We start from the raw sequence: 27,415 nt of genomic DNA on the forward strand, positions 1-27,415 counted from the left end.
CCGCCGGTAAGGACCTGTTGTGATTTACGCCGGCGGGGCTGGCCGGAAACGGGCGGCCGCTAGGCCCACCATGGGGCGGAGAATCGGCGGGTGGGGGTGCCGCTGCCAGCGGCCGCGGATCGGCACGCCGCAATTCCTGCCCCCACCGAAACCCCAGCACTGGAGAATTCGGCAGCCACCGGCAGGTCGACGGGATGGGATTCACGCCGTCCCCCGGCAATTCTCCGGCCCGGTGGGGCGGTCGGAGAATCCCGCCCCATTTATCTGCCTTTCAGAGGAACGATGCCGCTACCTGACAAAAATCTATCAACCTTAGTCCGCAAAATATTCTGAGTTAATCATTCTTTTCCAAAAGCACAGTGCAGGGCTTATTGTTGACAGTGATAAATATTGCATCCAATAGAAGTCACGCTTTGCATTTTGCAAGTTACAGTGTTTAAGTGGACAGAGAGAGACAGCCATTTGACACTGGGTTCTTTTGGCCCCAGGGAGTAGCCAACCATCGATTAGCAGCTTGTCTTGAACTACTGCCAAAAAATAAACATTGTCCAAGCTTTTCATATTGCGCTCACCAGGACAGGTGCAAGAATGCCAAATTTCAAATACTGCATGAAAAAAAGGATGCTGATTCTTTGGCGGTTGACTCTGATTGGTTGAAGCATCGCCATGAAGAATGAAATGAAAATGAAAATGGCTTATTGTCACAGGTAGGTTTCAAATGAAGTTACTGTGAAAAAGCCCCTAATCGCCACATTCCGGCGCCTGTTTGGGGAGGCTGGTATGGGAATTGAACCCACACTGCTGGCCTGCCTTACAAGCCAGCTATTTAGCCCACTGTGCTAAACCAGCCCCATCTGATCCATACTCGAACTCTATGTATCTGCCTTTCAGAGCAACGATGCCCATACCCGACATAAATCGATCAATCTTAGTCTGCAAAATGTTCTGAGTTAAGTTTTGATCATTCTTTTCCAAAAGCACAGACACCAGGAGACATGTATTCAATTCTTTTGTTTAATTCCAAAAAACGGTGTATTGCCTGGACATGTTCGTTTTGCCTGCAGAGGACAGGTCCCTGCACATAAATAGAACTGGCCATTTTATAAAAATACAGTTCAGTCGTCGAAAGTTAACATACTGTGTGTTACATTGACTAACATCCTATCATTACTAAATAGCTTATCCACTCAGGCACACTACGGGAAATTCAGCAGCATAGATTATCTAAGTGCATGGGAAGAGTCTCCTTTCCTAGGCTGGGTTGCGGGAGAAGGATTTGAGGAGGGTGAACGCATCTCCCTCGTGTGTTAGGCTTAGCCTTATTCAATTCAAGGTCGTGCAAAGGACGCATATGACGGTAGCCAGGATGAGCAGGTTCTTTGAGGGGTTGGAACACAGGTGTGGACGGTGCACAGGGAGACTTGCGAAACATGATCACGTGTTTTGGGCATGTACGGAGCTGAAGGGGTTCTGGCAGGGGTTTGCGGATGTTATGTCCGAGGTGCTGAAAGTGAAGGTGACCCTGAGTCGAGAAGTGACGAGATTCGGATTGGCGGGAGACCCGGGGACGGGAGAGGCCGACGATTTGGCCTTTGGCTTCCTGGTAGCCCGGAAATGGATTTTGTTGGAGTAGAGGGACTCGGAGCCACTGAAACCGGGGATGTGGGTGAACGGCCTGGCGAAGTTCCTCAGACTGGAAAACAGTTCACCTTGAGAGGGTTAGTGGATGCGTTTGCCTGGAGATGGAAGCCATTTATCAACTTCTTCAAGGCCAGTTAAGATGTCAGCAGAGGGGAGGGGGTGGGTAGGGAGGGGGAATAAAAGGGTTAAAATGGGGGAGGCAGGATGGGTACAGGGGAACGGCAGCGAGGGTGGGGTGGCTGGGTGTTATTTATTTGTTTTGGGATTTCCTGTTTGTTCCTATTCTGGTTTTGGTTGTTTTTAATGTATATGTAAATGCTTTAATAAAAATATATTTTTGTTAAGTTTCCTCTCTCCCCACTAGCTGTACTCTTGTGAAATTATCGGATTGCATTTCTGCCTACTTCAAGTGAAGCGTTTGGCGGCTGAAGGAAAGAGATTCCAATAAGATGTCTCAAAGACAAGTTAAAGGACTCCTGATCACCCAGTTCTCTGTCCTGAGAGGGAAGCGGAGTCATGTGGACAAGGGAATTCCAGGGTTCAGTCCATGGACTTGTCCATGTTAACTGATTTCAGTCAGGGTGACACTCAGAGCTGCTACAAGGTTGGGGAGAGTAAATCCATCCGGGTTGACTCACCCGATGTCTTCCCTGTGACTCCTGGCGTAAGGTGGTATATGTGTGTGGACCTTGAGTGAGGACGATACCAATGTTCTTCCAGCTCAGTTGAATATTTTGCTGTAACGGACGGTCAAAGCTCATACACGAATAAATGAAGGATAGAAAAATAGGCAAGCAAAAACAACACATCAAGTTCAACTAGTTGTTCATCTGCATCCAATAAGCACTTAAGCATATTCCAGCAATATCTTTTGGGCTTTTTTCAGCCGATCTATTCTGCTTTGAAGGCCTTCTCTCTTCCTCTTAGTATCTTGGTCTTCATACAGATATTCATCGATGCGGTCTCTGTCTTGGATGAGTTTGAGCATCTCGGCCTGCAGTTTATCAGTGAATTGCTTCATGATATGATAGGATACCACCAGAGGAATCTGGTCAGCCAGCCGACCGGAAGCAATCTAGAATTGGAGACCAAAAATGAAGGTTGAGAGTTATACATTAGCTCTACCCCACTTGTGTTTCACCGAATTTACCCAACTAATCGAAAAACCGTGGCAAAGGCTGAATGTGGCCAAGTGGTTGTGTTATCAGACTACAAATCTGGAGGTCTGATCTGATGGTGTGGAGATATGGAGCGCAATTCCCCGCAACGGCGGAGAATCGGGAAGGCTGCCGTGGAAGAGGCCATCACCCATGGGGGGCTCCGTGCCCCCTCCCAGGACCCGATACTCCCCCCCCATCGGGGCTAGGAGCGGGGCCCCGGGGGTCTCGGCAGCGCGGCCTTGACGACGGTTGTTAAGGCCGCACGCCAAGAATGACACGTGGCTGCCACCTGTATGACATCAGCCGCGCATGCACAGGTTGGACAGCGCCAACCCGCGCATGCGCTGATGACGTCATCGCGTTGACGGCTCTGACGCGCGCATGCACGGAGCCGTCTTTTCCCTTTTCCGCCCCGCAAGACGTGGCGGATTGATCTTGCGGGGCGGCAGAGGGAAAATAGTGCGTCCCTTTTGGACGCAAGGCCCGACGATCGATGGGCACCGATCGCGGACCTGTCCCCTCGGGAGCACGGGCGTGGTGCTCCCGTGCCAATCGGCCGCCTAGAAGCCCCAAACGGGCTTCTGGCGCCCGTTTCACGACGGTGGCGCCCAGGTGTGGTTGCCGCCGTCGTGAAAAGGTCGTAAACGGCCGGCGACTCGGCCCATTGGCCTCGGAGAATCGCCGTTCACCGTGAAAAACGGCAAGCGGCGATTCGGGGAGCGGGGCGAGCGTGGGCGGGGCAGAATAGCAGGGGGTCGTAAAAAATGTCGGGAGGCCCTCCCGCCATTCTCCCAGGCATCGTGGGGAGCGGAGAATTCCGCCCTCGGGGCGCGACCTTAGAAATGTTTCTAAGTGAGCTGGATTTGCTGGGTGTTTGCTGATAGTCGTCCTGCCGAGAATGCTCCTGGTTTCTAACACAAATTAGGGCCAATATTGATGCCCCACGGTCTTCACGTCGGAAATTACTGCCCCGCCAGCTCAATTGCCTTGACTGCACCCCACAGCTCTCCACTAACAAGGGGGGGTGTAGCAAACGCCCATACGGCGCACAGTCATGTCACCAAGGAGACCTGCACCACGATTCGGAAATGCTGACCTGGCCAGATTGTTGGATGCGGTGGAGTCCAGAAGGGATACCCTGTTTCCTCGAGGGGGTCACAGGGCAGCCAGTGCCGCCTGGGTGGCAGTGGCCATGGATGTCAGCGCGGGGAGTGTCACAAGGAGGAACGCAAGAAGCTCAACAACCTCCATCGCATTGGCCCCTTGGCACCGGTCCCGCCTGCCACCTCCGGCCACCATCGACTCCACCCGAAGACCCTACGGTTGGTACCGCACCATTCCCCCCTCAGTGCAATACCGTGCCTGTGCCCCAGCACACCCTGGCACCTACCTGCGCACCCCACCCATCACCAACAGAGGTGCCCACACCCGTCCCCCATCCTAGCCCCCTCACACCCACGATGTATGAAGCATGCGGCTCACGATGCCCTCTCTTTGTCCCCGTAAGAGAAGTTGGCCCATAACAGACAGGAAAGGGCCCTGGCGGGCAGTGGGGTGCTGGCAATCAGAGTTCTCTCACTCCACGAGGAACTGGTCCTGGAGATCGCGGGGGTGGCCGAGGACAGATCGAGCACCGACGTCGAGATTGGTCTGTGCCTCAGAGATGAGTATCCAGGGGCCCCACCCAGATGACCCATCACACGTGTGTTGTTCATGCCAGACATAGTGATCCTTCCCTCCCACTGACCACATGTCTATTTTCCTGCAGGATGTCCGTTTGATGGTGCTGGCCCTCCCAGGAGAACACCCCGGAGGAGAGCTCTGAGGACGCCATCATCAAGGCGTTACAGCTATCATCCCCACCCCCATCGGCGCAGAGACACACACCTCGGTGGGTGAAAGTAGTGGACAGGCTTCCGCGGCACAATCGGATAAGCACTGCACAATAGCTGATGCACATCAAGCTAGCTCTCCAGCGTTCCCCCGCTCATGACCACAGCGATGAGGCTTGTGCCACTGGCAAGTTGGCCAGGGCCCTCCATCCCCAGGCCCTCCAGAGGACAACCCCCAGGGGCATCAAAGGCCAGTTGTGGAAGGCACAGCAGACCGCCACGAAGCAGGCCACCGTCAGTTGGGTGTACAGTAGGGCACCACCAGAGTGGTCGAGCTATCAGAACTGCATTTTAAGCAGTCTGATGCACCACTCTAAGACAGCCTGGGTGGCCACACGGGCTTCGCTACATCGGGTCCCCACATCGGTCAAGAGCCTCTGCACTAGTATCATTAACCTAGAACCTAAGCAGGTACCCCTTATTCCCCAACAGCCAACCGGCCACCCTGGGGTGTCCCTCGAAGATCTCGGGATCTCCAAAAGCCCCAGGATGTAGCTGCCGTGCACATTCCCTGGGAAGTGTGCACACACCTGCGTGATCTTCATGTGATGGTCACACACAAGGTGAATGTTCAGGGAGTGGTACCTGTTCCTGTTAATGAAGGCGACATGTGACCCATCTGTTACCCCCCTGTACCTGGGTCAGCCCAGCATTGGCAGAGAATCCTGCTGCCCGGTTATTTTGATGGGCTTGGTTTGGGTCAATGTTAATATGGTCAGCTGCCTGGGTAAGCAGGGCATCCGGGACTTCTGGGATGCATTTCTGGGATGTGGTTGGGATCTGCCGCACAAGTTGTCTCTCGAGTCCTGGAATGAATCCGAGGCTTCAGGGTTGAGGGCTGTGTCGCCCTTGACGGCCACCGGGAGTGGGTAGCCTCCTCCTCCATGTGGTGCCAAGTCCGGACGGCATGGTGCAGGTGACGCACCTTCCCCTTGTTGAGGTGGAGGCTCTTTCGGCACATGCTGTCTGACAGCTGGATTTGGGCGGCACAGGGGTCAGCACTGCTGCCTCACAGCTCCAGGGTCCCGGGTTCAATTCCAGCCTCGGGTGACTGTTTGTGTGGGTTTCCTCCGGGTGCTCCGGTTTCCTCCCACACTCCAAAGATGTGCAGGTTAGGTGGATTGGCCATGCTAAATTGCCCTTAGTCTCCAAAAAGGTTGGGTGGGGTTACTGGGTTAAGTGGAAGGGGTGGAGGCGTGGGCTTAAGTAGAGTGCTCTTTCCAAGGGCCGGTGCAGAGTCGATGGGCAGAATGATCTCCTTCTGCACTGTAAATTCTATGATTCATCAGGTCCTTTACTGCTTCTTTTGTTAATCACATTAATGACACGAAATAGGACACTAACTAATCGACAGGCATTAACAGTGCACAATGCAGAGAGTTAATCTACGTGCTCTGGTTAACCTGATGGCATGTTCACCTTGTAGTACGTTTGTACGTGGTATGACATTTCCTGGAGGCTGGCATTTGCAGTAAATATTGAGGTCTTTCCTTTCATTGTACTTAAGTGCTGGCTGTAGATGCTGTCCTGGCAGTAGACCATATTTTCAATCTTGAACTGCGCCTGCAGCATCTTCTCTGCCTCACTCTCTTCCTGTCGGCTGATGGACTCAATTTTGATCTGTACACAAAGACAATAATGTGCATTAGACTAAAACTAGACTGAAACTAGACACTTCCTCCAGACATCATCTCATAATTGCAGGATCCAGCCCCAGATCTCATGTTTTGATTTCAGCCCATTTAATCTACTTCTAAAAATAAACTGCAAGTGGATGTTAGGTTTTGCCATTGGTGGGGAAATGGTTTGGTGGCAAGAGGCATAGAGTAGGAAGAAAGGGGATGCATTCGCGGCAGGAAGGGCACAGCGGTTAGCACTGTTGCCTTACAGGGCCAGGGACTCGGGTTCGATTCCGACTCGGGTGACTGTGCGGAGTTTGCACGTTCTCCCCGTGTCTGTGTGGGTTTCCTCCGGGCACTCCGGTTTCCTCCCACAGTCCAAAGATGTGCAGGTTAGGTGGATTGGCCATTCCACATTTCCCCTTAGTGTCTGAAGGTTAGGTGGAGTCACGGGGATGTGACCAGTGGGGCGAGATTCTCTGGCCTCTCCGCAGTGCGTTTCTCTGCAGTGGGAGGCCGCCTGCCAATGGGATCTTCCAGTCCCGCCCTTGTCAACAGGATTTCCCATTGAATCCACCCTACGCTGCTGGGAAACCCGCTGGGGATGCACCGTCGTTGGGACTGGAAGATCCCGCTGGTATGAACAGCTGGAAGATCTGGCCCAGGATGCTTCCTACATACAGGGGTCTCAGCTTTTCTCCAGACACATCTGTGACTGAGACGAAAGAAGGGAGAGGATTTTTTAAATCCCAGTTTGTGGATGACACAAAGTGATGAATCACAAAACATTGTGTAGATTTGAGCAGAAGGTTTAACAGGGACACAAACAGATTGAGTGGATCAAACTGTAACAATCTTAAACATTCACTCTCTGCACAATTGGCATTTTAGATCTGCTGTGTTTACCTCCAAGCTGCACTGCAACAAGTCACCAAGGCTCCTTAGACAGCAGCTTCCAAACCCACAAACATTGCCACCTGGAAGGACCAGGGGAGCAGATACATGGGAACACCTCCACCCCCAGCATCCCCCCTCAATCACACACCATCCTGACTCGGAACTATATCGCCATTCCTTCAATGTCGCTGAGTCAGAATCTTGCAACTCCCTCCCTAACAGCACTGTGGCTGCACCTACACCACATGGACTGCAGCGGTTCATGAAGATGGTTCACCACCACCTTCTCAAGGGGAATTTCGGGACAGGCAATGAATGCTGGCCATTGCAAGAAATTTACAAAAGATAAAGAAAAGGTGCGATAAAGGCTGGCAGGTAGAGAAGTCGCTAGGCCCGGGTGGGATGCATCCTGGATTGCTGAGAGAGGTAAGGGAGCATATTGCAGTGCCATTGGCAGACCTCTCTGAACACAGGATTAGTCCCGGGGGACTGGAGGATTGCAAATGTGACGCCGCTGTTTAAGAAAGGGGCAAAGGTTAACCCAGGAAACTACAGACCTGCCAACTTGACATCAATAGTGGGAAAACTGATGGAGGCCATAATATGGGTTGAGATAAATATACACTTAGAGAAAAATAAGTTAATACTCGACAGTCAACATGGTTTTGTCAAGGGCAAGTCATGTCTGACAAATTTAATTGAGTTCTTTGACGAGGTGATAAAGGCAGTGGGTGAAGGTAGTGCCATGGATGTTGTATATTTGAACTTTCAGAAAGCAGTTGATACGGTACCACACGGCAGGGTAGTTAACAAATTAAAATTGTTTCAGATTGATGGGTCCTTAGCAGCAAGGATTAGAAGTTGGCGAAGAGATCGGAAACAGAGGGTGGGTATAGATGGGCATTTCTCAGACTGGAGATGAGTTGAAAGTGATGTTCCCTCGGGTTCAGTGTTGGAATCCTTGCCTTTCCTGATTTAGAAGTGGGTGTTGAGGGCAAAATCTCTAAATTTGCAAATGATACTAAGCTAGGGAGAATAGTGAATTGTGAGGATGGCGCTGAGCGACTGCAGAGGGACATTGACAAGTTAGCCAAATGGGCAGAGACCTGGCAGATGAACTTCAATGCAGTGAAATGTGAGGCAATGCAGTTTTGTAGAGGAAACATGGGGAGACAATATAGGCTTAATGGTGCAATTTGAGAGGAGTACAGGAACCTCAGGGTTCAAGCGCCTAATTCTCTGAAGGTGGCCAGGCAGGTTGAAACAGTTGTTAAGAAGACTGATAGCATCCTTTGGTTTATAAATAGAGGCATAGAGTATTAAAACAAGGTTGTGATGCTGCACCTCTGCAAATGTTTGTCAGACCACATTTGGAGCATTGTGTTCAGTTCTGGGCGCCTTATTTAAGGAAGGATGTTAAAACCCCGGAGATAGTGCAAAGGAGATTTACTAGAATGATACCAGAAATTAGGAATTTTAGATACGAGGAAAGATTGGGGAAATTGGGCTTGTTCTCCTTGGAGCAGAGATCTTATTGAGGTGTTCAAAATTACGAACAAATTTGACGGGGTAAAGAAGGATATTCTCTTTCCACTAGTTGGTCTGTCAGTGACGAGGGGTCACAATTTATAAATGGTCAGCAAGAGAGCGAGGAGCGAGATGAGGAGAAACCTCTTTACTCAGAGAGTTGTTGGGGTTTGGAATGCGCTGCCTGGCAGAGTGGTGGAGGCAAATTCCACAGGAGGTTTCAAAAGAGAGCTGGAGATATATATGAACGTGATGGATTGAGAGGACTACAGAGATAGGACTGGGGAATGGGACTATCTAGGTTGCTCTTTTGGGAGCCGGTGCAGACACGATGGGCCCCTCGTGTGCTGTAAATAACAAATAAAAGGGTAATCAGAAAGACAAATGGACCATTGGCTTTAACCTCAATGTGGTTAGACTACAAATGGGGAAGGGTTGATGCTTTATTTCTGCAGAGATTTATCAGACCTCATCTGGATGATCTCACTCAGTTTGGGCATTGCAACTCCTAAAAGATCTATTGGCCTTGGAACAGGTACAATGCAGATTCACCAAAATGATACCGAGACTTTGTAGATTGAATTATGAGGTTGGGGAGTATAAACGTCGATATTCACTTGAGCACAGAATGTTGAGGGCTGATCTGTTTCAGGGTTTATAATAATAAAGTGATTTGAGCTGGTGGACTCATAATTGCTGCTGGGAAGATCCACAGCGACGTTAACACTGGAACGTGGCCATTTCTGAGGGGAAGCTGGAAGCACTTTGTCACTTGAGAGGTGATAGAACTGTGGAGATCTGTGGAGAGAAACAGACTCTTCAGGTTTAGAGAACTGGTGAAAGACCATCTCGAACTGAAGCATTAACTCTGTTTCTCTCTCCACACAACGTCTCTCCACAAGGCGCTGCCTCACTGCCGACCATTTTCATAGAATTTACAGTGCAGAAGGAGGCCATTCAGCCCATCGAGTCTGCACCGGCTCTTGGAAAGAGCACTCTACCCAAGGTCAACACCTCCATCCTATCCCCATAACCCAGTAACCCCATCCAACACTAAGGGCAATTTTGGACACTAAGGGCAATTTATCATGGCCAATCCACCTAATCTGCACATCTTTGGACTGTGGGAGGAAACCGGAGCACCCGGAGGAAACCCACGCACACACGGGGAGGATGTGCAGACTCCGCACAGACAGTGACCCAAGCCGGAATCGAACCTGGGACCCTGGAGCTGTGAAGCAATTGTGCTATCCACAATGCTACCGTGCTGCCCAATTTTCTGCTTTTATTTCCGATTGCCAGCATTTGCATTTGCAGTGGAAGGTCAGAGGTCGAAACCTGGAACTGTCTCCCCATAACACTGTTGGGTGCTGGGTCATCTGAGATTTTTGAGATGAACATTTCCACCTCAGAATACTAAGGGATATGGTGGTTGAGATCACCCACTTTGGGATTGAATAATGGGCAGGCTCAAAGGGCTGTCTGGTCTACCCATGTTCATATGTACAAAAAAAACATTAATAAATTAGCAATAAATAGTTTGCCACTGGTAAAACCTCAATCATTGGCTACAAATAGTCAAACCTCAAGTCAATGTCTTGTTATAATGATACGTTTGTACTGTACCTTGGCAGCTTTCAAAATGTTGCAAAAAGCGCTGAAATGTTGCTCGGCAATAGCAATAAAAGCAGTTCTTGTAATTTCTGCAACAGGAAATCAGAGACAAATCACATCTTCCACTCACAGCCCGGTAGCCAGTATGAGTTTCAATTTTAGGTTTTCATTTTTCTTAATGCTTATCTTATTAAAAAATGATCTTATTCATGGTCTTTATAAACACAATTCAGGGAACGTTCCCCCTTTTTTGGGAGTTTGCTGTTCAGTAAAGGCCTCTGTATTCAGACCGAGACATAACGGGCGGGATCTTCCGTCCGCGCCCCCGCTGGCAACGGGATTCTCCTTCCCGTCAGCCGGCCCAATGGGGTTTCCCATGGCGGGCATTCCCATGCCGTGTGGAAATCCGCGAGCCGAGTGCGCTGCCGTCGAAACGGAGAATCCCGCCGACGGAGAATCCAGCTCAGCTTCAATAAAAACAGACGGGATTCTCCGGCCGTTACCGCTGGCAAGTTGGAGGTCGGAGGTCAATGGGCCTTTACACAGCCTGCGTCACGACCGTGCGATCTTGCCGTGGGTGGGACTGAAGTATCCAGTCTAAATCTGTCATCCAGGGCAAACACATCTGCAGTAAGTCTGTGTAGCTGCAGGAACTTTGGCTCAGAGTTATTGAGCTGGAGGCTGGGCTGCAGACACTGTGGCACATCAGGGAAGGGGAACGATACCTGGATGCTTTGGATCTCTGGAAAGGATGGCGAGTAAAGTCTAACATTAAATCAACGCATGAGACTAGAAGTTATAAATAAAAATAAAAGGATAAAAATAAAGGCTCTGTATCTGAATGCATGAAGCATTCAAAACAAAACAAACTGAGAGCTAGCATAGAAATAAATAAATAGGCTGGCACAGTGGTTAGCACTGCTACCTCACAGCATCAGGCACCCGAGTTCGATTACCGCCTTGGGTGACTGGAGTCTGCACGTTCTCCCCGTGTCTGCGTGGATTTCCTCTGCGTGCTCTGGTTTCCTCTCACAGTCCAAAGATGTGCGGATTAGGTGGAATGGCCGTGATAAATTGCCCTTGGTGTCCAGCGTAAGTTTTGGGGATGGAGCAGCATGGACAGGGGAGTGGACATTGGTAGGGTGGTCTTTTGGCCGGTTGGTGCAGATCCGATGGGCCGAATGGCCTCTTTCTCCACTGTAGATATTCTATGATTCTAAGTACGAGTTGATAGTAACTACAGTACATGGCTGCAGGAGAACATGAATTGCCGCCAGAATATTGAAGGGTACAGGAAATTTAGGAAGGACAGGAGGCCAGGAAAAAGTGGAAGGGTGGCTCTGTTAGCTAATGATGGTATTAGCACAATAGAGAGGGACAACCTAAGTTCAGGAAACCAGGTTAACAGTCATGTGGACTTGAAACATTAAATCTGTGTTCGGAAAACAAAGGTAGTTTTCAGGGAAGTAGTTTTGTATTGGGAAACCTTAGAAATAAGGTATTGTTTTAAGTGAGTTTAATTTAATATTTCTGTGCCCGGAAGGGTAAAATCTATAGTTAGATTAATGCTAGACAAAGGTGTTTTATGTGTGGGGGTTGGTTAAGTTCCAACGGTGTTTCTATTGTGCTCAGAGAGGGCTACAGCATGAAGAATAAATAAAAGGCATGTACATGTGATTGTTGATTAACAACTGGGGCTTTGTACCGTAGAGAAACTTTTAAGTTTTAGTTTATCTAATTTCATTGCAGTTGGAGAAGGTTAGTTAGAGAGAAGGCAGATCTCACAGCTCTGCTAGAATCAGTTGACTTATAAGGTTAGAGAGAGAACATCTCAGCTTTGCTGGAAGTAAAGCCATACTATGGATTAATAGTTAAGAAAGGAATGGCAGAGATCTGAAGTAAACCATGTTAAGGAAACTAGAGAAATTAAGAGAGGTTTCCAAGAAGTCTGAGGCTAAAGAAAAGAGCACTGTTCAGTAAACACGACTCGAGCTGAGAAGGAGGTTGAGATGCCAGAAATATATCTGAAGTGATTTTCATGTTTGTAAGGATTTACAACAGTCTGTCTAACGTGAGTTGAAATAACTATGGAAATCAGTAACTGGACTCAGAGTTTGTGTAAAAGCAGTGAAGACAAAAAAATCTTTTAAAATTTGGTTTGAAATCCTAGGTTGAGTTCGCTGGTAAACAAAGAACAATACAGCACAGGAACAGACACTTCTGCCCTCCAAACCTGCGCCGACCATGGTACCTGTCTAAACTAAAACTGTCTGCACTTACGGAGTCTGTATCCTTTCATTCCCACCCTATTGATAGATTTGTCTAGATGTCCCTTAAATGCCACTATCATACCTGCTTCCACCACCTCCCCAGGCATCATGTTCCATTTAATTACCACCCCCTGTGTAAAAAATATGCCTCGCACATCTTTTCTAAAATTTTCTCCACGCACTTTAAACCTATGTCCCCGAGTACTTGACACTCCTACCCTAGGAAAGAGCATCTGACTATCCACTCTGCCCATGCCACTCATAATCTTGTAGACCTCTATCAGGTTGGCTCTCAATCTCTGTCGTTCCAGTGAGAACAGACCGAGTTTATCTAGCCTCTCCTCACAGCTAATGCCCTCCATACCAGGCAACATCCTAGTAAACTGCTTCTTTACCCTCTCCAAAGCATCCACATTCTTCTGGACAGTATTCCAAATGAGGCCTAACTGGACAGCTGAAACATGACTTGCCAATTTTTATATTCAATGCCTTGACCGATGAAGGTCAGCATGCCTTATGCCTTCTTGACCACCTTATCCACATGTGTTGCCACTTTCAATGATCGGTAGACATGCACGTCCAGATCTCTCTGTCATAAATATTCTGTATCAAACTTACCAGCTGTCCTCTGATCCCATGTGTCTTCACCTTTTGTACCAGTCTACCACGAGGTACCTTGTCAAAGGCTTTATTGAATCCATTTCTACAACATCTACTGCCTTTCCTTCATCTATCATCTCAGTCCCTTCCTTGAACCTCGATCAAAATTAGTGAGTCATTATCTCCCCTTCACAAAACCATGCTGTCCATTACTAATAAGTCCATTTGTTTCCGAATGTGAATAAATCCTGTCTCGAAGGATCTTTTCCAATAATTTCCCTACCACTGACGTAAGGCTCACCGACCTATAATTTCCTGGATTATCCCTGCTGCCCTGCTTAAACAATGGAACAACACTGGCTAATCTCCAGTCCTCTGGAACTTCATCTGCAGTCAATGGGATACAAAGATTACTGTCAAGGCCCCAGCAATTTCCTCCCTTGCCTTCCTCAGTATTCTGAGGTAGATCCCATCAGGCCCTGGGGACTTATCTACTTTAATACTTTTTAAGATGCCCAACACCTCTTTATTAATGTCAATATGTCTCAGAATATCTACACACTCTACCCTATACTCCTCATCCACCAGGTCCTTTTCTTTGGTGAATACTGAGGCAAAGTATTCATTTAGTATCTCGTCCATTTCCTCTGGTTCCATATATAGATTCCCTCCAATATCCTTGAATGAACCAACCTTTCTCTGGCTACCCTCTTGCTCTTTACATATGGATAAAACACCTTACGATTTTCCTTAACCCGGTTTCCCAACGACATTTCATGACCCATTTAAGCTTTCCCACATGCCTGATGTTGATTTTCCCTCAAACAGCCTCACTCAGCCTCGCCCAGTCAACACTCTCCAGATCCTGCCTAATGCTGTTGTAATTAGCCTCCCCCCAGTCTAACACCTTCACCTGAGGGCCACTCCTGTCCTTATCCAGAAGCAGATTAAAACTGACAGAATTATGATCACTGTTCCCGAAATGATCTCCTACTCAAACTTCGATCACCTGGCCAGGCTCATTCCCCAGCACCAGGTCTAATATGGCCCTTCCCGAGTTGGGCTATTTACATATTGTTTCAAGAAAGTGCAGCACAGGAACAGGTCCTTCGGCCCTCCAAACCTGTGCCGACCATGCTGCCCGTCTAAACTAAAATCTTCTACACTTCCAGGGTCCGTATCACTCTATTCCCATCCTATTCATGTATTTGTCAAGATTCCCCATAAACATCACTATCGTCCCTGCTTCCACCGGCAGCGAGTTCCAGGCACCCACCACCCTCTGTGTAAAAAACTTGCCTCGTACATCTCCTCTAAAACTCGCCCCTCGCACCTTAAACCTATGCCCCCTAATAATTGACCCCTCTACCCTGGGAAAAAGTCTCTGACTATCCACTCCATCTACGCCCCTCATAATTTTGTGGACCTCTATCAGGTCGCCCCTCAACCTCCGTCGTTCCAGTGAGAACAGAGTTTATTCGACCTCTCCTCATAGCTAATGCCCTCCATAACAGGCAACATCCTGACAAATCTCTTCTGCAACCTTTCTAAAGCCTCTACATCCTTCTGGTAGTGTGGCGACCAGAATTGAACACAATACTCCAACAAGTGTGGCCTAACTAAGGTTCTATATAGCTGCAACATGACTTGCCAATTTTTATACTCAATGCCCCGGCCAATGAAGGCAAGCATGCCGTATGCCTTCTTGACTACCTTCTCCACCTGTGTTGCCCCTTTCAGTGACCTGTGGACCTGTAAACCTAGATCTCTCTGACTTTCAATACTCTTGAGGGCTCTACCATTCACTGTATATTCCCTACCTGTATTAGACCTTCCAAAATGCATTACCTCACATTTGTCGGGAATCCCGCTGGCTGTTAGGAGGTCTGTAGTAAACCCCCAACATTGTGACAGCACCCTTCCTATTCCTGAGCTTTACCCGTATTGCCTCGCTGCCTGAACCCTCCAAGGTGTTCTCCCTCAGCACAGCTGTGATATTATCCTTAACCAATAATGCAACTCCCCTACCCCTTTTGCATCCCCCTCTATCCTGCCTGAAGCATCTAAATCCTGGAATGTTTAGTTGCCAATCCAGTCCCTCTTTCAACCATGTTTCTGGAATAGCAACAACAACATAATTCCACGTACTAATCCAAGCTCTAAGTTCGTCTGTTTTACCTGAAATACTCCTTGCATTGAAACTAATGCAGTTTAGTCCACCAGCCCCTCTGCGTTGAACAACCACTTCCTGCCTGCTCTTCCTCTTAATCTTACTGGCCTTAGTCTGTGATGTGTCATTAACGAACACAAGTCGAGTAGTGGACGAAACTGAGGCTTTAATAAGCTAAACAGAAAGCTTCCTGGCCTCTGATCCCGAACGGAGGCAGGGCCGGAGGTCAGCCACCTTTATACCGAGCCCTAGGGGAGGCGGAGCCATCAGGCAGTGGTTTACCACAATACATGTAGTACAATAACAGTTTACCACAATACATATAACATACTAACAGTGGTTTGACATAGTCTATCGCTCTCCCTCAGTTATTTCTCCCACTGACCTACACTGCCCTGGTTCCCACTCCTCTGCCATACTAGGCAATTCAATTTGTTTCTGTGCCTTCCATTTTTCTCCTTACCAACTTTTGTTTCTATCCCCTCCTCACTACCCTCTGACTTCCTGCATTGGTTCCCATCCCCCTGCCACATTAGTTTAAACGTGGAGTAGAAGCTTTTTTAACAGTGTTTTTTGGAAGTCCTAGTCTGGATTTCAGAATGCAAACTGCTAAGAGAAAGCATATTTATGAGAGAGGTTTTTATAGTGTGCTCTTGGGAGTGAAAGTTGGAAACTCACAAAATCACAGAATCACTCCTCCACCCTATCACTGTAATCCCACCTAACCTGTATATCTTTGGGCACTAAGGGGCAATTTAGCATGGCCAATCCACCCAACCTGCATATCTTAGGACTGTGGGAGGAAACCGGAGCACCCGGAGGAAACCAACACAGACACGGGGAGAGAGTGCGAACTCCACACAATCACCCGAGGTCAGAATTGAATCTGGAGCTGAGGCAGCAGTGCTAACCACTGTGCTGCTGTGTCGCCCGTAACAACAATCACATGACAATCATCCGGGGGGGGGGGGGGGGGGGGCTTCCGAGGCGAAATTCACAGACACCAATTTGGGTTCAGAGCGAAGTGTGTAGTTGACTACAATCATATTGTGTGCTTAAAAGGTACTTTTGTATATTATTTCGTGCCAATCCTAACCCCTGTGTGTAATTGTTCTGCTGAAGGGGGAATAAAGGGGTATTCTATTATAATGCAACTTTTTATGAGATGTTGGAGAAAATTCTGAAGGAGAGAATCTATCTCCACCTGGAGAGGCAAGGTTTGATTAGGAATAATCAGCATGGCTTTGTCAGAGGGAGGTCATGCCAAACAAATCTGATTACATTTTTTGAGCATGTAACCAAGTGTGAAGATGAGGGTAGTGCAGTTGATGCGGTTTTCATGGATTTCAGCAAAGCCTTAGACAAAGTCCCAGATGGGAAGCTTATGAAGAAGGCAAATGCACATGGGATACAGGGTAACTTGATACGGCGGATTCAGAATTGGCTTAGCTGAAGGAGACAGTGGATGATGACAGACGGCTGCTTTAGTGACTGGGAGCCAATGTCCAGTGGATCTGTGCTGGGTCCCCTGTTTTTTTGTCATTTAGATAAACAAATATATGACTCTGTAGGTGGTAGAATCATTAAGTTTGCAGATGACATAAAGATTGGCCGGGTGGTTAACAGTGAGATTGAGTGTCTTGGGTTACAGGAAGATATCAGCGGGATGGTCAAGTGGACAGGAAAGTGGCAGTTGGAATTTAACCCTGAAAAGTGTGAAGCGAGCACTTTGGAAGGAGTAATGTGGCAAGGAAGTATTCAATGAATGGCCTGACACTGGGAAGGTCCGAGGAACAAAGGGCCCTTGGTGTGTTTGTCCATAGAGCTCCGAAGACAGAAGGGAAGGTTAATAGGGTGGTGAAAAAGGCATATGGAACTTTATCAATCGAGGCATAGACTACAAAAGCAAGGAGGTCATGTTGGAGTTGTATAGAAATTTGGTGAGGTCACAGCTGGAGTATTGAAATGAAAAAAAATGAAAATCGCTTCTTGTCACAAGTCGGCTTCAAATTAAGTTTCTGTGAAAAGCCCTCGGTCGCCACATTCCGGCGCATGTTCGGGGAGGCTGGTACGGGAATTGTGTACAATTATGATCGTCACATTAGACAAATGATGTGGTTGCACTGGAGGGGGTGCAGAGGCGATTCACCAGGATGTTGCCTGGGATGGAACATTTAAGTTATGAAGAGAGGTTGGATAGGCTTGGGTTGTTTTCGCTGGAGCAGAGAAGACTGAGGAGCGACCTGATGAAGGTGCACAAGATTATGAGGGCCAGGTACAGGATGGATAGGGATCAGCAGTTCCCCTTAGTTGAAAGGTCAGTCACGAGGAGACACAAGTTCAAGGTGAGAGGCTGGAGGTTTCGGGGGGATTTGAGGAAAAACCAGAGGGTGGTAACTGTTTGGAATGTACTGCCTGGGAGGGTGGTAGAGGCGGGTTGCCTCACATCCTTTAAAAAGTACCTAGATGAGCACTTGGCACGTCAGAACATTCAAGGCTATGGGCCAAGTGCTGTCAAATGGGATTAGGTATGCAGGTCAGGTGTGTTTTATGCGTTAGTGCAGACTATTCTGCACTGAATTATTCTGTGATTCCGTCATAAAAGCAGAGCTGGCAAAAGTGAATTGGCAAATTAGGTTAAAGGCTAGGCCAATAGAGATGCAGTGGTAAACATTTAACGAGTGGTTAACGAGGAAGGTTAAAGATAGTATCAAACTTAAAGAAAAAGCACAATTATGCAAACGCAGGTGGAAGATCAAAAGATTCGGCAGAATATAAGGAACGGCAAAGTCTGGCTAAAGGATGAATAAGGACAGAAACATTAGAGTAAGCCAGCCAGAACTATAAAAACAAATAGGAAGCTTTTTCCTGAATATTTACAAAATGAAACAAGTTGACAAAGTGAGCATTTGTCTTATTGACAGTGAGTCTGGAGAATTGACAATGGGAAAGAAGGACATCCTGACTTGGAATATATCACCGATCCTTCACTCTCGGTACTTTCAAATTCCTGGAAACCCCTTCCTAAGAGCACTGTGAGTGTACCTGCACCACATCGACTACTCGAGAAGTTCAAGAAGTTGGTTCACCAACAGCTTCGCAAAAGCACTTAGGGATGGGCAGTAAATGCTGGCCTAGCCAGTGAAGCCCATCCTGTGAAAGAATAACAAAAAAAAAGGCAACTAATTCATTCAGTTGTCAGTGTGGATTCTGATATGAGGTTGGTAGCATAAATTCTAATCTAATGTGAGCTGGTTGATGTAAGGGGTGATGTAAGCGTAGTTTGCTATGTTAAAGTTAGGTACCATTAACTCCTATGGATATGACTGAATTCTAGATGGTTCCTTGATGAGGAATCACAGTGAAGATTTGTCTGGTCCCCTTTATGAATATTCTTGTCACTGTGTTGACCCAGTGATCTTAAAATATAGAGGTGCACATTTTAATTGTGGAAGTCAGGTACCTGTGATGGTTGCCAGTTTCTGAATGGCTGGTTCTTCCAACTGGACAATCTCATTCTTTACAAGTGATTCAAATGTTTTGTAGTTGACAAATCCAGGCAGTTCCCTTCCACGGTAAGATTCCTCAAAAGATAGAACTTCATCACGCAGGAAATCGCGGACTAATAAAACCAATGGGGAAAAAATTCTGTAAAACTTCAAGGCATAGAATTGTAGAATTCTTACAATGCAGAAGGAGGCCATTTGGCCCATTGAGACTGCACCAACCCTCCGAAAGAGCACCCTACTGAGGCCCACTCCCCCACCCTATCACCGTACCCCACCTAACCTGCATATTTCTGGGCACTAAGGGGCAATTTAGCACAGCCAATTCACCTAACCTGCACATCTTTGGACTGTGGGAGGAAACCGGAGCACCAAGAGAAAACCCACGCAGACACGGGGAGAAAGTGCAGACTCCACACAGACACCCGAGGCCGAAACAGCAATGAGATAAATAACCAAATAGAGTGTTTCGATGGTGTTGGACAAGGGACAATTAAAAAATATATATGTTTGTTGGGAGTTTAAAAAAAAATAATCAACACAAACAAGAACAAAAGAATTGCAAAACATCACATGCAAATATGAAAGTTTCAAAAAAGTTTTCCAATAGGGGTAATTTAGCCGGCCCAATCCACCTCCCCTGCACATTGGGTTGTGGGGGTGAGACGCACGCAGACACGGGGAGAATGTGCAAACTCCACACAGACAGTGACCAGGGCTGGGAAGGCCCCAGGTCCGTATGGATTCTCAGCGGAATTCTATAAAAGGTTTGCTCCTGAGTTGGGGCTTCTCTGAGTGGAAATGTTCAATGATTCATTTAACAACTGGGAGCTTCCACCCACGCTGACACAAGCATCAATTTCGCTTATCTTAAAGAAAGATAATGGGCGGAATTCTCCGCTCCCGGGAAAAATCGAGAGGGCCGTCGTGAACTCGGCCGATTTTCACAACGGCCTCGGAGGTCGCTCCTCGCCCCCTATCCTCCCCTCCCGGCGGGGCTAGGAGCGGCGCTCCGTAAATCTCGGCTGCGGGGGCGTCGCGCCAAGAATGACGCGGCCGGCGCGCCTAATGACGTCAGCCGCGCATGCGCAGGTTGGCCGGCTCCAACCCACGCATGCGCAGCTGACGTCATGACACTGACGGCTCGAACCCGCGCATGCGCGGTGGCCGTCTTTCCCCTCAGTCGCCCTGCAAGACGTGGCGGCTTGATATTGCGGGGCGGTGGAGGGGAAATAGTGCGTCCAATTTGGACGCCGGCCCGACGATCGGTGGGCACCGATCGCGGGCCTGTCCCCTCCCGAGCACAGTCGTGGTGCTCTTTCCTTTCTAGGCCACCTACAAGCCCCAAACGGGCTTCTCACTCCTGTTTCACGACGGCAGCGACCAGGTGCGTTTGCCGCCATCGTGAAACGGCCGCGAACGGCAGGCCGCTCGGCCCATCTGGGTCGGAGAATCGCCGTTCGCCGTGAACAACGGCGAGCGCCGATTCTTCCGATCGCGGGTGGCGCGAGGGGGGCTTGAATTTTGTCGGGGGACCCTCCTGCGATTCTCCCACGCCGCGTGGGGTGCGGGGAATCGCACCCAATGATTCAGAGGAATGTGGGTCATAGTGTCCAATTTTGCTTTCAAATGTGGCTGCAAAGTTATTGGCTAAGGTGCTGGCAACGCGCATAGAGTGTGTGCAGGCAGTGATAGGAGGGGACAAAGAGGTTCATGAAGGGGTGACAGTTATTGTCTAATATTAGGAGGTTACTAAATGTGGTGATGATGCCCCTGAAGGGCGAGGGAAGGGAGGTGATCATATCTGTGGACGCGGAGAAGGTGTTCGACCGGATTGCGTGGGATTACTTGTTAGGAATGTTGAGCAGTTTGACTTTGGGCCAGGGTTGGTGGGTTGGATCAGGATGTTGTACATGGCTCCCACGGCCAGTGTACGTACGAACAATACATGTTCCGGGATTTCTGTTTGCACCGGGAAACGAGGCAGGATTGTCCGCTGTCCCTGTTGCTTTTTGCATTGGTGATTGAACCATTGGCAATGGTGCTTAGGGCTGCAATGGGTGGAGGGGTATAGAGAGAGCGGGATGGAGCACCGTGTGTCCCTGTACACAGATAACTTGCTGCTGTATGTTACAGACCTGGTGGAGAGTCTGGATAGGATTGTGGGGGTATTGACTGAGATTGGGGCATTTCCAGGGTATAAGCTCAATGTGGGAAAGAGCGAGGTGTTCCTGATTCATGCTTGGGTGCAGGGGAGGAGTTTGGAGAAGTTGCCATTTCGGCTGATCAAGCCGAGCTTTTGATATCTGGGAATAAGGGTGGCGCATAGTAAGACTCAGTTGAATAAACTGAATTTGGCTAATTTAGGAGAGGGGATGTTCTCCCTCTTTTGTTGGCAGGGAGGGGCCAGACTGTGAAATCATAGAAATCATCAAAATCATAGAAATTACTGTGCAGAAGGAGGCCATTCAGCCCATTGAGTCTGCACCGGCCCTTGGAAAGAGCACCCTACTTAAGCCCACACCTCTACCTGTAACCTAGTAACCCTACCTAACCATTTTTTTTTGGACACTAAGGGCAATTTAGCATGGCCTATCCATCTGACCTGCACATCTTTGGACTGTGTGGGGAAACTGGAGCAACAGTGCTAACCACTATGCTACTGTGCCGCCAAGCCGTGAAGATGATGGTCTTACCGAAACTTCTGCTTGTTTTTCAGTCTCTCAATTTTTCTCCCAAAGTCTTTTTTGTGAGGATAAATAGTTTGATTTTGGATTTTATATGGGAAGGCAAGGTGCTTTGGGTTAGGAAGGCGTTTTTGGAGAGGGACGGGCAGAGGGGAGTTTTGGCTTTGCTGAATTTGTTGTATTACTACTGGAAATGGGTTGTGGGGGAGGTGTCAGTGTGGGGGCGGATGGAGGAGGTTTTGCGTTTGAGGGCACTGGCGTTGGTGCCTCTTCCGTCTCGCCGGCCAAATACTCCACGAGCCCAGTGGTGGTTGCATCATTCAGGGTCTGGAATTAGGGTGGCACGCTGGCACACTGCCTCACAGCGCCAGGGATCCGGGGTTCGGTTCTGACCTTGGGTCACTGCGGAGTCTGCACGTTCTCCCCGTGTCTGTGTGGGTTTCCTCCGGGTGCTCTGGTTTCCTCCCACAGTCCAAAGATGTGCAGGTTAGGTGGATTGGCCATGATAAATTGCCCCTTCGGGTGGGGTGGAAGGAATAGGATGGGGGATTGGGCTTTGGTAATGTCGGTGCCGACTCGATGGGCTGAATGGCCTCATTCTGCTCTGCAGGGATTCTATGAGAACAAGTGACATTTTGGGATTGAGGGCATGTCGCTGTGGACGCCAATTTATGATAATCATAGATTTATCCCAGCAGGATTGGACTCACTGTTCAGGGCGTGGGAGTGGGAGGGGATAGAGAGGTTCAGGGATTTGTTCATGGAGAGGACGGAGCTGGCCATGTTTCCAAGGTTACCACCCCTATCGTTGCTTGAAAAGTTTATGTCTGAAGACGAGATAGGGGAAGGGTGGGATATTTATGGGGGAGTTAATGGAGAGGGAGAGGGTCCTTATTCTGTTCCCGCAGCCGGCCAATGCAGTTCCCCATTTTGGCCACCCTACGCTGTCTGGAGACCCGCGGGCGTGGGTGTGCTGCCGAGTGATAGGAGGATCCCGCCGACGGAGAATTCCGCTGTAGTTCTCCAGCAGGAACCACCTCGTGCTGTCTTCCCTTACATCTCGCCACCGGAAGTCGGGATAAGGGACAAATATTGGCCAGGATATTGGTACGGTTCTGCTGCTCTTAATCACAGAACAACATGGGATCTTTTCCATCCACCTGAACTCGATAGTGATGTGACCATCAATTCACTAGAGTCACGATTGGAAGTAAACTGTGGTTTTAGTAGTCTTACAACTGAGCCTGCCTGCGACCAGAGGAACTGAGAGCAGGCTTACGGCTGCAGCACTTTATACTTCTGGTAGTGGGAGGGGCCATGGGCGGAGCCAAGGGCAGAGCCAAGGGTGGAGCCCTGTACAAGCTCCTCATCTCCCCCTATGGGCAGAGCCGCGCAACGGCTCATAAACAGAGCCCACAAGGACATAATATAATGCAATGCAATACAGTGTGAATTACAATACAGTATAATTCACCACAGATAGGCTATTGATTTAACACCTGACCCAACAGACAGCACCTTCGACAGTATTACTGAATCTAACAACCTCCTAACCCAGACATGGGGAAGGCATTATCACCGAGCTATACTGATTTGTACCATCAGACTGAAATGTTGTGACTTGATTGACTGATAAATTGCTAACTGTAAGAAAATAGTTTTCAATGTTATGTATTGAGGAATGCCATTGTGCAGTGTTCTTAATTGTATGTTATAAGTGGGATGGAATCAATTGCTTGACTAACTCACAAAATCCATTCTTCTGCCGCAGTGGTTACCACTGTTGCTGCACAGCTCCACGATTCCCAGCTTGGGTCACTGTCTGTGCGGAGTCTCCCTGTGTCTGCGTGGGTTTCCTCCGGGTGCTCCGGTTTCCTCCCACAAGTGCTTGTTAGGTGAACTGGACATTCTGAATTCTCCCTCAGTGTACCCGAACAGGATTTGGAATGGGGCGACGAGGGTATTTTCACAGTAACTTCATTGCAGTGTTAATGCAAGCCTACTTGTGACACTAATAAAGATTATATCATTATTATTTTGTTGTTGTGTGAATTCTTGGCCTTCCCACTGACTCCGTGCTAGTTTAGTGCCTGAGGCTAAAAGCTTTCTGCTCCCATTTTCAGGTGCGAATCCTTTCAATGCTCCTTCGATCTTGCTCCTGGATTGTTCACATCAGTGTCTAGGGAATTAACCTTCCAATGCTGGAGAATCCAGGAGAATGCTGGAATGTTGGTAACCTTAGTTGCTAGGCAATGGCAGTGGGAGAATGCCACATTTTAAAAATAGGAAGAGAGGGGGCAAAATTGCAGAGCGGGATTAAAATGTCTCAATTTGGCTGGAGGCTTTCTGGCATTTTATCTGTGGATTTGGGACAGTTTGGGCCAAGAATGTCTTTGCGACATTTTCTGTCTCCTTTCTCTTCTTGGTTTAGATTAGCAAGTGCGTGAGCACATGAGCATAATAAAGAACTTAGCATGACACAGATTTACATATAAATTTGTATCCCTCAGGATGACCGCAAGGGGTAGAGAGGGCTGGCCACTACCTTCAACTCCTCCTCAAGGCACACCCTCAGTCAGAAAGCTAGATCATACTGCCAGACTTTCATGAAGACAAGGGGGCCGGGATTGTCCGACCCCCATCGGGTCGGAGAATCCCTGGGGGGGAGGCACGAATCCCGCCCCTCCGCCGGCTGCCGTATTCTCCGTTGACAACGGCTCCCCCCCCCCCCCCCCCCCCCGGTGATTCTCCGGGCTCCGATGGGCCGAGTGGCCGTCCATTTTTGGCCAGTCCTGCTGGCGTGAATTACTCTCCTCACGCATGACGGGACCTGGCAGGTGAGTATGCAGGAGCGGTCCTCGGGGGGGGGGGGACGACGCGTAAATACGCCAGCCGGTCTGCGAATGCGCGGAATCGCGCCGGCCGTTCTACGCATGCGCAAGACCACGCCGGCCCTTCGGCTCATGCGCAAACTCACGCCGACACTTTGCCGCTGGCTAGAGCGGCCCAAACCCTCTGCCGTCCACCTAGCCCCCGAAAATGCAGAGAATTCCGCACTTTCGGGGATTGTTGATGCCGGAGTGGTTGGCGCCTGTTTTTCCACCGGCGTGGGGGCTTAGTCCCCAAAAGTGGGTATCCCACCCGGGGAGTCCACGCCAAGTTATATCAACAGAAACAAAGGTTTATTTACAAGGTTTTGTTACACTGCTCCTGGTAGTACCCAACCGGGTCTGAGCAGGTCAGTACCGAACTGGTTGACCTTATATATAATGGCCATTAAGCTCCCGTCGCACCTTTAGCGGAGAAGACCGTATTCCACAAGGGTCATGAGAAATATAATTGCTCCCACCCTGTAAATCCAGTGCGGTGCAGATTATGACACATACTATCAATCATTCCCCAGCCAGCAGTCTAATTTAAAAAGGTAGCTCAAATGATTCATACTCACAGTTTGATATATTCTTGTCCAGAAATGAATTCCAATCTGTAAACTCTTTTCGTACTTTGGTGATGTACCTCTTCCCACTTAAGATATTCTGAGGCTCTTCCCCAGTGGTCAAGCTTCTTGTATGATTGCAGAACTTATTAATTTTCTGCAATCAATTGAAATATTTGAAAATTATCATTGTGAAAACAGAGGAAAACGTCATGCAGGGAATAACCATTATCCCATAAAGCTTTGTTCCGACCACAGACCGTGGTTTGGTGCGGGGGCGGAGAATCCACCTTTACACTCTCGCGCTTCTCCAGTCCCCGGAGAATCGCTCGCGCGCAATTTACGTGGCGCGGCTGAGGGGCAATTGCCAGAGGCCCTCCCAGCGAGGCTGCGGTCCCGACTGGCTGAATTCCTGATGGCGTGGTCTCACCACGTCTGGCCGGTCAGGACCCTCGCGCGGCGGCTGCAGACTCAGTCCACGGCTGCCCTGGTGGGGGGCAGGAAGATCAAGTACCGGGGGGGGGGGGTGGCCTTACAGGTGGCCGGGGCGGTGATCGGGCGGGTTAGATGGAGCGGAGCGGGGCAGATCGTTGGGACCTTTTTTGCTGAGTCCGCCATCACGTTTGGCGCACCCGCTGGAGGCCGCCACCGTGCGCATGCGTGGACTTGGAACCGTATGTACAGGGGCCCATTGCTGCGAGAAGCACTCTGGGGCCCGGCCAGCCCTTTGCAAGTAGGTGAATAGGTCTTCATTTTTTGAAGGAAAGTCTGGCGTGAAGCGCCAGCGTTTTTACACCAGCGTGCAGACATAGCCCCATTTTTGGAGATTCCAGTCTCGAGTATAATCAACTCCAGCTGCCCACTCAAACTACCAAGAAAACTTTCTTTAAAATATCCCCTCCCTCGCTGGCAAAATTCCACTATCGTATCCAGTCTTACATCTCACTTCATAGGAATCCTAAAGCTCGCCAATCCTGAGGTTTTTCTCAGGTCATGTCTGGATCTGCTGCAAATTAATTGATTACTACAATTAAATGACAACTGCATTGTTATTGTTCTGTTTGACTGCCAGAATGGACTCAGGCAATTGAGATGCATCCAGGCCTTTCTTTATTTAGCAATTTCTAAAAGCCTATGCTTCCATCATGCTAGCTGTTGTAATAAGGGTGTCTTGCCGAAGACGTTTTGAGACTTATATGTTTAAACATGAACCCTTTATGGGTAGTCTTTAACTATTTGCATTTCCTAGGGTTGGTCATGCATAGAGCTGTTGCTTCCCTGCACGTTGACGTCAGAGTATGCTCTCTAGACTGTTGTGTCCCCAGAGTGCCTTACCATGTGACTCTATACATCAGGGCAGCACGGTAGCATTGTGGATAGCACAATCACTTCACAGCTCCGGGGTCCCAGGTTCGATTCCGGCTTGGGTCACTGTCTGTGCGGAGTCTGCACATCCTCCCCGTGTGTACGTGGTTTCCTCCGGGAGCTCTGATTTCCTCCCACAGTACAAAGATGTGCAAGTTAGGTGGATTGGACATGATAAATTGCCCTTAGTGTCCAAAATTGCCATTAGTGTTGGGTGGGGTTACTGGGTTATGGGGATAGGGTGGAGGTGTTAACCTTGGGTAGGGTGCTCGTTCCAGGAGCCGGTGCAGACTCGATGGTCCGAATGGCCTTCTTCTGCACTGTAAATTCTATGAATCTATACCATAGTCAATGCTATTCTCCTGCCCCATTTTAACCCTTGCTTTGCTGAGCACCTTTGCGTTAGAATTCATGCAGGCATATAACACAACATCGCCCTTTCTTCTCTAAAGAAAGCCTTCCTGCCGTCTACAGAATGTTACAGTACAATTGTTACTTGCTATCCCTGCTCACCCATCTCAAGCCTCTGACTATGAATTCAGAAGGGCTTGAGGCTTGACAGTTCTTCCACATCTCGGTCTGTCACATTTGAATCACAGAATTATAGAATCCCTGCAGTGCAGAAGGAGACCATTCAGCCCATCTAGCCTGCACAGACCATTTGAAAGATCACCCTACACAGATCCAATCCCCGCCCTATCCCTGTAGCCCCACCTAACCTGTGGGGCAATTGAGCATGGCCAATTGAATTATCCTGCAAATCTTTGGACTGTGGGAGGAGACAGGAGCACCCGGAGGAAACCCACCCCGACATGGGGGGGAAAGAGCAAACTGCACACAGGCTATCACCCGAGGTCGGAATCGAACCCGGGACCCTGGCGCTGTGAGGCAGCAGTGCTAACCACTGTGCCACCGTGTCGCCCCCCCAAAAGTGCAACATCTCACCTCAGTACTCCACTGAAGTACCAGCCTCTTGTGCTGAAGTCTTGGAAAGGGCCTTGAACCCACAACCTTCTGACCCAGAAGCAAGA

At 48.9% G+C, this 27,415-nt stretch overlaps 1 protein-coding gene across 2 annotated transcripts in view; it reads right to left on the bottom strand.

Moving 5' to 3' along the window:
- Positions 1–1,006: 1,006 nt before the first annotated feature.
- The window catches only part of LOC119968764 (interferon-induced GTP-binding protein Mx3-like), a 70,116-nt gene continuing 43,707 nt past the window's right edge, over positions 1,007–27,415 (bottom strand). For both annotated transcript variants that reach the window (XM_038801465.1, XM_038801464.1), the window contains 5 exons: positions 25,032–25,176; positions 18,854–19,012; positions 10,363–10,439; positions 6,113–6,313; positions 1,007–2,716 (listed from right to left, as the gene is read on the bottom strand). In XM_038801465.1, the coding sequence (XP_038657393.1) occupies positions 2,489–2,716; positions 6,113–6,313; positions 10,363–10,439; positions 18,854–19,012; positions 25,032–25,176 (810 nt within the window). In that variant the 3' untranslated portion in view covers positions 1,007–2,488. The remainder of the gene's footprint in view (positions 2,717–6,112; positions 6,314–10,362; positions 10,440–18,853; positions 19,013–25,031; positions 25,177–27,415) is intronic.

This window comes from Scyliorhinus canicula, chromosome 7, assembly GCF_902713615.1.
Source record: "Scyliorhinus canicula chromosome 7, sScyCan1.1, whole genome shotgun sequence".
Taxonomy (NCBI): domain Eukaryota; kingdom Metazoa; phylum Chordata; class Chondrichthyes; order Carcharhiniformes; family Scyliorhinidae; genus Scyliorhinus; species Scyliorhinus canicula.